Below are 12,557 nucleotides of genomic sequence, written 5' to 3'. Positions count from 1 at the left end.
ATCATCATTCGCATCATTATAATATCTACATTGTAATAACATTACCACTGTTACCACCACACAATTAGATATGATAAGTCACCCAATTACTACCAAGCAGTGCCATTTTCCATTGCATTGTGGTATAGTCCACACATCTCACCTGCCACAGTGTTTCCACTCATCAGGACAGAGGGACAAGCTGCAACACAAACACAAAACACAAACGTCTCACCACGGACAGACAGTCTTGTACATCAGTGAGCAAAACGTTTTTAAGTATCCTTTATATTCAGATTAAAGGCCCTTGCACACTGAGTGCGAAAGTTTCGTATGCGTTTTTTCGCAATCGTCAGCCTCAACATTTCGGACTCAGTGTGCAATAGCCTTAAGAGGCCAATACATGGAATGCAATGCATTCGGGGACAGTGAGGACACAGCTGGACTGATGGACTGTTGTCCTTACTTGCGGTGGCGGCCTCACAGACAAAGGTGATGAGCTGCTCCTCAATCTTTTTGACGGCGTCCAGATCGTCGACAAAGAAGACGTGCCTCTCGCTGGGCTTGCTGGCGATGTTCACCAGTTCTCCGTAGTCCGCGTCCGCAAAGCCAATGGCGAAGATGATGTGTCCTGCAGAGCCATGAGCACCCGTTTTTGTTATTTGTCTTTTGTAGGTTATTTCAGAAATGTATGAATCTCAAGATAAATTCTCAGCTCTGCGTTCTAACAGTACGCCTAGTTTTGGTTTCAGGAGCCAAATGAATTATGTGGAGATACAGGAAATACTATTCCATCGCTATGGTGGTACCCACCCTCGGTCTGCATCTCCTTGGAGACCTTGTTGACGTCGTCCTGGGACCGTCCGTCCGTCAGCACCACGAGCACCTTGGGGACTCCTCTCCTGGACCCCCCCACCTCAGTGAAGATGGCCTCCTTCACGTGCTTGATGGCACGGCCTGGAGGGGCCAGGGGGGAGGGCATGGGGGGAAGTCAGGTGGGGAATGACGGAGGGAGGGGGCAAGGACAAGGAAAGAGTGGAGAATAGAGGAGGCACGGTGAGAGGTTTGGAAAGTCAGAGAGAATACAAATGTTAGACCGGTGCACTTAAGCCCAGTCACTGACCTGGGGGGACACATTATTGTTAATTATTATTACAAACCAGTGCTTGTTTACAGATTTCTGCTCCCGATAAATACCCATCTAAAATGCTTCTACGGAGATTAATCAATTGTGACATAGAAACACGAATAGAGAGCAGCAGCAGCCAGACTTATCAGATGCCTGGATTGTGACTAGTTGGACAGAACAGTCCACAGGGGGTCTCTGGAGACCCTCCTCTCGGCAAAGTGCTCCCAAAAACTGGGCCCCAAACACATGATCTGTGGGCCTGTCAGGAGAGGAACATTAAGAGAGGATCACAGCCGCACTGCTTATATTCAGCCAGCACGAGTACTATCTCTGTAACTGCCCAGTTTACAGCCTGAAGCAGCTCTGAACAACCTTCAAGGGCCTTCCTCTGAATAATATATGTGACTGCAGGGCCCTGTACGGCTTGGGAGGGGTGACAGGGGGTGAGGAGGGGGGGGGGGGGGGGGGGGGGGGGGAGCATCACGGAGGCCTTTAACAATTGGAATATCAATTCTAATCTGAGGGGAGCTGAGTCGGGGGTCCGGCTGGCTGCCTCCTCCTGGTGTCTGACTCTCCCTCACTACCTCAGAGCTATCTTTCTCTTCATCTGTCCATCTTTCTCGACCTCTCTCTTTCTTTTTCTACGGTTTTCTTTCCCTCTCTCTCTCTCTCTCTCTCTCTCTCTTTCTCTTTCTCTTATTCTCTCAATCAGTCTCTCTTTCAGGCTCTTTTCTACTTCCACTCGTGTTCTACTACACTGCTCCTGTCAGAGAAGAAGACTAATGACAGGCGCAGGGTGGTAAACATCAGTCTCCACAAGTCTAAAACTGTCTGACTTATATCTGTTTCAAAACGTTGTTATATTAAACAGGGTCAAATTGGAAATATAAAACCCTGCCAGGCGTGAAGAGGGAAAGTGGCCCTGAAGAGAGAGAAGAGTTGTTCCTGCCTAGTTTTGGCAGATAGAGGGGTCCTGGGCTCAACACCACACCATCAATCAAGTGTCCCTCCTAGTCAAGCGTGTGAGAATGTATTCCTTCTATAAATGCTAAGGACTGTACCTAAAGGTTTAGTCTGGGCACATTTTGATGTTAACAAGTTTTGCAAGAAGAATCCAAACACATGTAGGAGGTTGATGGAGGAGATGGTATAAACATAGCACCAAGGACATTTTCCATCCTAGGGGCCGGGCTATAAAGACATGGTATTATTGAGTATTTTGGAGAGGAAGACTGGCCGTTGCTCACACATTTGGTGTGAGAAAAAAGGTAAATTAGGAAGTAAACCTTCTGTAGCATTGCTTGTGATTGGGCTATCCATTTGATTTGAAGTAACAGACAGCCTACTAAACACCTGTGTTCATGTAGTTTTACAAACACAGCTCCCCCAGTCTGCAGCCTAGTATAACATTTGGGAAAACTTCAGCTCCAAACATTGAAATCCCCCTGTTGTGATTATTGTGTACGGTTTGTTGGGGTTAATGTGGATTGTAATTGGTACAGTATTCAGGGCTTGACTGAGATCCAACAGGTTGAATTGGGTTTGAGTGATGCTTTAGCCAGTATGCACTTCACAGGATAGGGAAAGAAACTATGGGATTGTGGGTAGTGTATGGGATTGTTCAGAAGTGCAGTGTTCAGGACCTTAAGGAACAATAATGTTTATTTCCTGTTAGTCCTCCACTCTCCTGGTGGAAGAAGGAAGCAGCTGTTTCTAGATCTATCAGAACATACAGTATGTCGTCAAGGTGGTCTGTTACAACACCAGGTCGGAGGGTTATACAAATTCACTCATCAAATGTGCAAGACTTTCCCCGAAAAATCTAGTCCAAAATATTTCCCTCTGATATCTAGAAAAAAAGCTATCAGCCTCTTTAAAATGAGGATATCATAAAGAATGACCATCTCGGCCAGAGAAAAAAATACATTACAAAAATTGAATTTCCTTTGAGACATCAAGGGCTGTGTGGAGAATAAACCGTGAAATCCTATCTTTCCACTCTAAAGGAACAGGGAGCAACTTGGCTGCCAGCTAACTCAAATAGTCAGTCTTGTTAACAAAGTGAGCACCTGTTTCCACCTCCAAACACAACAGGGGGCAGGGGGAGGCAGAGGGGAGGCAGGCTAACTGTGAGGACTAGACGAGCTAGAATAAAGTCAGCGGTCAACAAATATCTTCATACACTGGATGCAAAATATCTGCTATATCTGTGGGTCTCGAGAATTAACATTGCTTGAGACGGAAAAATACCGGATTTGAACATCTCGGCATATGAGTTCAGAGGGTCCAGTCTAAATCATCAGCTTTATTAGCTGAACATCTTGTACATTGTGGACATAGCTCGCCCGTGGGCCTGTGCTGTACTGCTCACCGGTCTTTGTGTTTCCTCCCTTGTATGCTATCCTCTGGATGGCCTCCAGCAAAGTCTCTTTGTTGTTGTAAGAGTTGAGTTGGAACTCCGTTCTTGCGTCGTCACTGAACTGGGCAATGGCCACCTGGGGGGTACAGTGATGGGAGTGAGGATGAGGGCTAGCTTGGTGAAATAGTTATCAAAATATATAAACCATCATCATTACCAAAAAAAAAAATCTGTGTTTGTCTCCAAACTGTCTGTATTTATTGTAATCACAGGGCCAGGTAACAGTTATTACTTGACAGCTCGCACCCACTCCTCATAGCTGCTTTACTGTACATTTATATGTGGCACAACTGGATCAAATTTAGTTCACATAACACGCTCTAATATGATCCTTAAAGGCTCACCTGAGTGCCGTCTGGACCAATCAGATCGAGCGCTCCCATGGTGCTGTAGAGGAAGCGAATGATCTTCTGGAAGTTGTCGTCGCCGATGCTCCAGGACCCGTCCACCAGGAAAACCAGGTCAGCCTTGGCTTCCTTGCAAACTGACAAGGCAAACAGGCGCACATGTACTATTTAGGTTGGACTCAAACACTGACAGCCAGGAAGGGACACATGCAGTGTATTTGTTAGCCTTACACACTGACCGTGATATATCACCCTTACACACACACACACACACACAGACCACCTTTCACTTTTCAGATAAGCGTCCTGGTACAAAACAGGCCCAAATCCCAAGAGTTGAGTCTGGAGGGCTACAGTGTTGAGTCTGGAGGGCATGTGTTAGACGGTTCAGCTGCAGGTCAGTAGAGGATAGAGAGCCGCTCCAGCAACCCTGATCATGACTGCACACCCGCGCTGTGTCAACACAGCACCAAGAGGGTTTGAGCTGCATGGCGAATGGTTAATGAGATTGATGGGCTGTTCTCCAAGAGGAACAAGACGTGCTTCTCAAAGTCATATTTCCAAACCCCCCGCCCATAAAAAAATAAAAAAAGCGACCTCAGCCATGAGATTATCTGATTATGTGGTTCACTTTGGTGATAGCTGACACATATTTACAGCCCCTCATGATATGCAACCCAGAAAACCAGAAAGGGAAAGGTTAGCTGTCAGGAGCGCTGTGGTGTGGCTTTGACAAAGGTCAGAGAACATAGAAAGCAGCTGGACGCACACACACACACACACACATACATCCACACGCACACACTCTCTTACCTTCTTTAGCTGCCGGGATGGTTGCAGGCGGTGGCGTGGTGGGGGGTTCCGTGGGGGGCTGGGTGGGAGCAGGGACTAGACATAGATACAACAGGAACATAAATCATGATGACAGAGTCGTTCGCGGCACACACACGCACACGCATGCATGCACACAAATGAATACGAGCACACAGGCCCGACGCGCATTAGCTCATACAGGACCAGTCGTGCGGCATCTCTCAAATCTTCTCAAACAGACGCACGCATGCACACACACAAACACACACATCGCTTTCCCTGATAAGAGGCGTGTATTGCTCCCGTGAGAGATGGCAGAGAAAATCCTATTTCTACCCGCAGCACTCCAAGGCAGACAGACCTATCTATCCATCTCTTTATCTCTAAGCCAGTCACAGAGAAAGCTGTTCTTGTCCCTAAAGCAGGAGCTTTCTCCACATCATCTGCTAACCAATGGCCTGCATCATTAGCCTGTTATTATACCTGCTAAGTGACATTGAAGCTGGAGGGAGAGGAGAGATGAAAGGAGAAGAGAAGAATATAAAGTGTGGTGTGCAGTATACAGGTAGAGTATATATAGAGTGTGGTGTGCAGTATACAGGTAAAGTAGATATAGAGTGTGGTGTGCAGTATACAGGTAGAGTATATATAGAGTGTGGTGTGCAGTATACAGGTAGAGTATATATAGAGTGTGGTGTGCAGTATACAGGTAGAGTATATATAGAGTGTGGTGTGCAGTATACAGGTAGAGTATATATAGAGTGTGGTGTGCAGTATACAGGTAGAGTATATATAGAGTGTGGTGTGCAGTATACAGGTAGAGTATATATAGAGTGTGGTGTGCAGTATACAGGTAGAGTATATATAGAGTGTGGTGTGCAGTATACAGGTAGAGTATATATAAATTGTGGTGTGCAGTATACAGGTAGAGTATATATAGAGTGTGGTGTGCAGTATACAGGTAGAGTATATATAAAGTGTGGTGTGCAGTATACAGGTAGAGTATATATAGAGTGTGGTGTGCAGTATACAGGTAGAGTATATATAGAGTGTGGTGTGCAGTATACAGGTAGAGTATATATAGAGTGTGGTGTGCAGTATACAGGTAGAGTATATATAGAGTGTGGTGTGCAGTATTTAACCAGTCTGCTCCGTACGTGTGGTGTCGCTGGTCATGATCGCAGGTCCCTCCATGTCCTGGAGCTGGGTGTAAATTCTGATCTGGTATTGGCTGTTGGGAGACAGGTCATAGAAACACTGCCTGGAGGCTCCGCCCCCAACACTGACTTCTTGTTTCTGTCCATCTGAAAAGCAAAATATATATTATTATTTTATCAGCAATAATCTCATTGCTGTACTGTTGAAGCAAAATGTAATAAATTACACAAAAATAATGTTTTTCTTTGATCAATGTTAGACGGGGGAAGGAGAACAGTTGGGGATGGAGGGCTGTGCTTGACATTTTAATGGTTCATAATCAAGAACAGCTGTATGAGGAGGGATGGGGAAAAGGGAGGCAGAGTTGTGTGGTTTAGCGTCAACAGTGTCACCACACGAGTCGATGACAAAACTAATGTTATCCATTAGTCAGCTATAATTAGCCATCTGGTTCTCACAAGGTGTCTTTCTGGCTAGATTAATGACAAAGCACCAGCCATTGGGGACTAGACCCTAGAGGAGCTGCATTGATTTGATCACAAATTACCAATTCAGACAACCGGTCAGCCAGACAGTCAGTCAGTCAGTCAGTCAGTCAGGAGAATCAAAACAAAATGATGTAGTTTGGAAATCTGCCTCCCCTGCTACTGAATCTTAATTCCTTAATCTCCCCTGAAGGATCTCCTTCCAGAGTATGACAGACAGGCTGCATAGCAAGCAGGGAAATATGCAGGTAGTCTAGCAAGCAGGTAGGCTGGTAAACAGGTAGAAAGACAAGCTGTAGGCTGGTAAACAGGTAGATAGACAGGCATGTCGGCTGGTAAACAGGTAGAAAGACAGGTAAGCAGGCAGAGGCATCTCAGTCCTGTATCTCTTCTTTCTCTGTATCAAAACCATTCAGCACACACTGTCTTCATGTCTCCATCTGGTTATAGTCTATGTTCCTCTATAGAGAAAGTAATTAGTTTTGATACGACTACCAGGAATGGGATACTTATGGGAAAAGGGAAAAAGCTTTTCCTTCTTTTGTCCATGGAAGTGCGAAAATAGGGAATTTCAAAAATAATTTGATATTGGGAGCAGATCGTGACGATCATATCGTATGTCCCGGCATCCCATTCATGTTAAGATTTATGAGTCTGGCTTCTCATTTACAATCAAAGTCACCATGAACCACAGAAATTCTAATCCAATAAACCTGCTGAATGTAATCTGGACCCAGACTGCTCCGTAGGTAGGAACAGTGGGAGAGGACGTTTTCTGGAAAACATTCAAAGTCTTGTTGGAAAATTAACTGCCGTTGCCAAACCACCTCAACACATTGCTTCAAATCAAGCTACAAAATGGCATGGAAAAGGATTCTTTCTAAGCCATGCTGCTATTCGACGTGGTCTTACAATGAACTCTCAAAAGGTTCTGGCTGGAATAAAATAGTAAGATCATGGTTAACCTGTGCAATTCTTAAAAATATTTTTTAATGATTACCTAGAAAACATGCGCACAGTATAATGACAAGGCAGTCAGCCAGTCAGCCAGCGGCTCTAATAGCCAGTCAGCCCAGCCAAGAATCACCTAGCAAACAGGTGCACGAACAAAAGTGAATTAGCCATGAGTGCTAATTGAATTATGGTGTGCCCATATGGGTTGCCAACAGGATGCCTATGATAATAAGACAATGGTCAGTAAATGTAACAGATACTGCTTGGTTTATTTGACCACACTCAGACACGTGTGAATTTAGAGTCGGGTTCTGTTTTTAATATCGGAGCTTATCTCAGATCTCCTGAGCCGAGCGCTGCTGGTCCGTGCCTGCCTCACGCCGGGAGACTGAGGGCTGTGGAGAGTGGGGGGTGTTGGAGGATAAGCCCGTGTGTGGTGTCCGTGAGAATAAAATTGTGCAAGGTCATCAAAGACGAGCAGTAGAAAAGAGAGGATGTCTAGGACAAAGTGATGTGGAGGGGTGTAGGATTGCTGTCAGACCATGTTGACAAGGCCAAGATAAGGACACAGGAACTATATTGACATCTTTGTTTCTCCCTTGTGTCACTATAACAGGTTTGTTGGTTACACCATGTTATGGGTGAGTGTGTGTGTGTGTGTGTGGGGGGGGGGGGGTTGCAAAATGAGCACTAAATGAACATTTTACAACATTGTTACAATGTTGTAATAAATCATAAATTATACAATGTATTTCAAATGTTATAAACTGTAGATTTGTATCTACAGTGTAGCATCATGTAACATCCGGATTCTGGATGAACGTAAAAAATCCCACAGGCGTAAACAGCACACAAGGTTTGAAGTCGTGTATCAGGGTATGTTCTGGAGGAATCAGGATTCGGAGGGTACTCACTGATTGGGGACTCAATCACCACCCTGTAGAGAGACGCCTGGCGATGGGGCTGCCACTGGACACACAGACTGGTGGAGCGCACCTGGTAGGTACTCAGACCAGACACCCCCAAAGACACTGGAGACGGAGGGAGGGAGATAAAGACAGTGTACAAGTGAGTAATATTAAGGGAGAGAAAACAGAATTCCAGTGGAAGCATTTTGTTGATGGCCCTGACATAGCCGACAAGACGGTTTCCTAAATACACAATTGATCACAGTAAGCATTAAACATGTAATTTAATTAGCTACCACAGCATAATATGAATGAATTACGGAGCCATGTCTGTTTGTCCATGATAAATGTAGGAGTGTTTATGGCTGAGCCCTGGCCAATGTGTCATCGTCACTAAGCAGAGGCTATGAATCGCGGATGATTAACCTGCAGCTGACAGTCTGATTGAGAGCAGTCGAGTTCAGCTCGCATCGCTATCTTAGAAAAGTAGCAAGTGAAAACAAACTAACATTTTAATGAGGACTCGACTGGACAAAACAGTAAAACCCCAAAAGGCTTGACAATGAAGGAGTCGCCAGGGAGGATTTTAAACACAAAAAACGTCACATCGCACGACTCTCAAGTCTCACGCATTCGCCGTGAGACTCACACATTTCAGCCATTTCTCATGCTCTCACGCAACACCTTGTATTTCTCACGCATTTCAAACATTTCTCACGCTAAGAAATAAGGGATAACTTGTCCCGCAACATACAATTAATAAACGAGGCGCAGGAATTCTGAGGTGATAGTTGTCTCAAGTTATACAGAGTAAAAATCCCATCATTTTAACATATTATCATTTAACATGTAAATATATAAGAAAAATGCTATTTATTTATAGCATTGATGGTCCCCATGCAGTCTGCAAACCAAGCTAAGAGATCTGAGGATGATGCAGTCAATTTAGTCCTCTGGATAACCATAGAACCTACACCACTACATACAGTACAAAAGAAAGGGCCCCATGCACATTTCTCTGGATTAGGAAAGCACAAATTCATGAAATACAGAAAATCTATGCAGCTACATATCATACATGTTCCTGTAATTAATCACAACAAATTAACTTGAGTTGTCATTGAAAAAAGGGTACATACTCGACAAAACTACAAGTATGAAGCCATTTACGTAAGCAGCAGAGATGTGAAAGGGTTAAAAAGTCACTTCATAATGATTACAAGTCATGATATAATCCCATATGTGCTTGTCCAAAGGTGTGAACAAAAATTGCGGAGGCAGGTATAGCAGTTAGATGACTTACAGTAACACCTTCTTACCTTAATTTGTAAGCTAATAGGTTTCATATATGATTTATACATATTACATATGAGGATAAGCCATATATGAAGATTTTATGAGTAGACATTTATATAATTTCATACCTATGTAATTTACGAAATTGTTCCCATTTCTAATAGGTTTCATATATGACTTGTACATATATGCCTTATATATTCCGTATGGGACTCTACAGTCATGTCTCATTCACATGGCTGTGAATAGCAATCTCTTTCATGATGACCGAGAAAATCAGAAGAAACATATGTCAGTAGGATTATCTCTATACTGCATGAATAATGCATAGAACACATCACTTCTTTATGCAAGCCCTAGTACACTAATGAGCTGTATGTATGCATGGACAGCTTCTGACTGCTTCAGAACCCTGATATAGAGAAATATAAAATAGTGTATTGTCCCTTTAGTTATTAAAAGGTCCAATTAAAATGTTCATTAAATATTGATGAGACTTACCACGAATATGCTGATATAATTGTAAAAGGAGATATGAACTGTGGCAGAGGTGAAAGTAAGACATTATTTCTTAGAGCTTGGTGTAAAAAGTTCAGTGCTATATAAATGGGATAGCTTGGGCCTTATTAGGAATAATTATCTATCCAACACATGGGAGACGGTATTGTGGTTTATGACCTGTATACAGTATAGTGTGAATGTGTGTGTTTGTGTGTGAGAGTGAGTGAGTGAGAATGAGAGAGATAGGCAGGGAGAGGCAGGTAAAGAAATATATTGAGAATGTGTGTGTGGTCAGGGCCGGCTCGACCCAATAAACAAACGAAATATTTGTTTAGGGCCCCGCGATTGGTTCCTTTTGCCAATCAAAATGGCCCCATACACTATTTTTGTTTAGGGCCCCCAAAACCTTAGGGCCGGTCCTGTGTGTGGTTGTGTGTGTGAGTGTGTGTGTCTGTCCACGTCTGTGTGTGTGGTTGTGTGATTGATAGCCTAATCCTAAATAACAACACTTAAAACACTGTCTTAACTTGGTCATATAGTAGAATACAGACCCATGCAGATGTTCTGCACAAATATTCTACAAGCCAGGAATTGTATTTGTTTTTTACGAGAGAAGCTTAACTGAATGTTCTGGGTTGTGTTGCACCTGCTAGTATAAAATTCATAAACACAAAGGATTTAGGTTATTTCCATGGCAGTGTCGGAATATAAATGTCCTCCTTAGTCTGTCAGGGGAGCAATTACTTCAAGGAAAACAAGTCAGATTGTTTTTAGAAAGTTTGCTCCAGGCAAATATATAATTCCCAGAAGCGTTTTCTGATTTCACTTTAATAACCTACATGAAATGTACTACAGCCCTAGCCCCAGATACTTACATGTCTTGCCTATGGCAGAGAGGGGTTCACTTGAGCCGGTGGTGTAGGAAGCGATGACCTTGATGCTGTACTCTGTATCCGTCTGCAGGTTCAGGAGCAGCAATGTGTTCACATCTTCACCCACAAAAGTCTCAAGAGCTGACCCTGGAACTGGACAACAAACACACATCCACTGTTTGTTTCATCGACTGTATGCATTTACTGCAACTCATTATGCAAGACAAAGCAGACAGCACAGATTGATGGCCTATCCAACTGATTTAAGTAATGATGTCACCATGCAGTATTTAAGTAGATTGGCAAGACATACAAATAATCACTCATAAACACACACACACACACACACATACACAGCAACAAAAACAGTATTAATGTATCTAGGTCATGAACCAAAATACTCTAATTCCTTTCATTGGGTGAGAACGAAATAAAATGTGAAAAAGTGCAAGTTATCTCATACACACACACACACACACACACACACACACACACACATACACATAATGTGCTCAGGACGCAGGGATATTGTGCTGGGGTGGTAGGGAGAGAGAGGAATGGAGCCTTCACCATGACAGCCATCTAATCTGGCGCTGGTGAGAGATCACTCTGCTTCCTGTCCTGTGCGTTTTAGCAGCCTGTAAATCTAGGCGGAGGGCCTGGCCCGCTCAACCACACAGCCATTTACACAGCTTCTAATGGAGAACAGAGGGCCAATGTGGACTCCATAACAGTGGGATATTTTCCCCAATTTGTACTACAAACAAATCAAGCCTTTCTGTTTATATAGCCATTGGAAACTGCAGACAGGGTAATGGTGTTAGGTCTACTTCTGTCTGGCAGTCATGGAAATATACATGTTGAAAACTTCATCTTGTTAAAGGACACTCCAAGATGTTAGGGTGTGGTGTGTGTATGTGTGTGTGTGTGTGTGTGCATTTGGGAAATATCTTAGATAAAGGTGGAAACAGTATCCAGTATATTATCATTAATGTGAACAGCATGCCTGTCCATTTCAGACAAATTATACAGAATATAGGAAAGTGTGTTTTAGTTTTTTTTATGGTGCAGATTTGTGTCAGTTTGTGTGTGTACTGTATGTTTGTGTGCGTGTGTGTGTATGTGTGTGCGGTGCATTTGCCTGAGGTGGGAAGGTCCCAGGTTTGTTGGAGCAGGTATCTGAGAAGAAGTATGTGTGCATGAGTGCGTGCGTATGCGTCCGTGTGTCTGTGTGTGTGTACCTGAGGTGGGCTGGTAGACTATCCTGTAGCCCATGGCGGGGGAGGGAGGAGTATCCCAGGTGACACGGAAGCGATTGTACCACTGGTCGGACACCCTGAGGTTGCTGGGAGCTGAGAGGGGCACTAAGATAAGATAGAGTAGACGTTAATGTTAGTGATTACTTGTTTATATCAGCCTACATAAGGTCATACATGGCAAGACATTAGGTTAAGACTTCCATCCAAGCTAAGTGTAGCAATTATATCGGGTATAGATGGTCCTAGTGGGAATGGAACCCACAACCCTCAAGTTTCAATCATGATACTTCACCAAGAGAAGCAGAAAGGGACCTACAGAGAACTTAACTGGATGATATCCGCCAGCACTGGTTTTTAATAGGCTTATGGTCTACAGCTCAAAGGGATGCGTAAACCATAGGCTTGAAATGAGCAAAGACAGCTGCAAAACTGAGGTA

At 43.7% G+C, this 12,557-nt stretch overlaps 1 protein-coding gene across 1 annotated transcript in view; it reads right to left on the bottom strand.

Annotated features, from left to right (window-relative positions):
* col14a1a (collagen, type XIV, alpha 1a) overlaps positions 1–12,557 on the bottom strand; it is a 66,175-nt gene that overhangs the window by 25,607 nt on the left and 28,011 nt on the right. The window contains exons 20-29 of the mRNA XM_067237519.1: positions 12,103–12,225; positions 10,865–11,014; positions 8,199–8,315; positions 5,845–5,991; positions 4,688–4,762; positions 3,872–4,011; positions 3,480–3,603; positions 793–936; positions 446–610; positions 143–181 (exon numbers count right to left, since the gene is read on the bottom strand). Of these exons, the coding sequence (XP_067093620.1) occupies positions 143–181; positions 446–610; positions 793–936; positions 3,480–3,603; positions 3,872–4,011; positions 4,688–4,762; positions 5,845–5,991; positions 8,199–8,315; positions 10,865–11,014; positions 12,103–12,225 (1,224 nt within the window). The remainder of the gene's footprint in view (positions 1–142; positions 182–445; positions 611–792; positions 937–3,479; positions 3,604–3,871; positions 4,012–4,687; positions 4,763–5,844; positions 5,992–8,198; positions 8,316–10,864; positions 11,015–12,102; positions 12,226–12,557) is intronic.

The sequence above is a fragment of the Osmerus mordax genome, chromosome 6, assembly GCF_038355195.1.
Source record: "Osmerus mordax isolate fOsmMor3 chromosome 6, fOsmMor3.pri, whole genome shotgun sequence".
Lineage (NCBI taxonomy): Eukaryota > Metazoa > Chordata > Actinopteri > Osmeriformes > Osmeridae > Osmerus > Osmerus mordax.
The sequence above is the reverse complement of the archived record's forward strand: the minus strand, read 5'-3'. Positions and strand labels throughout refer to the sequence as shown.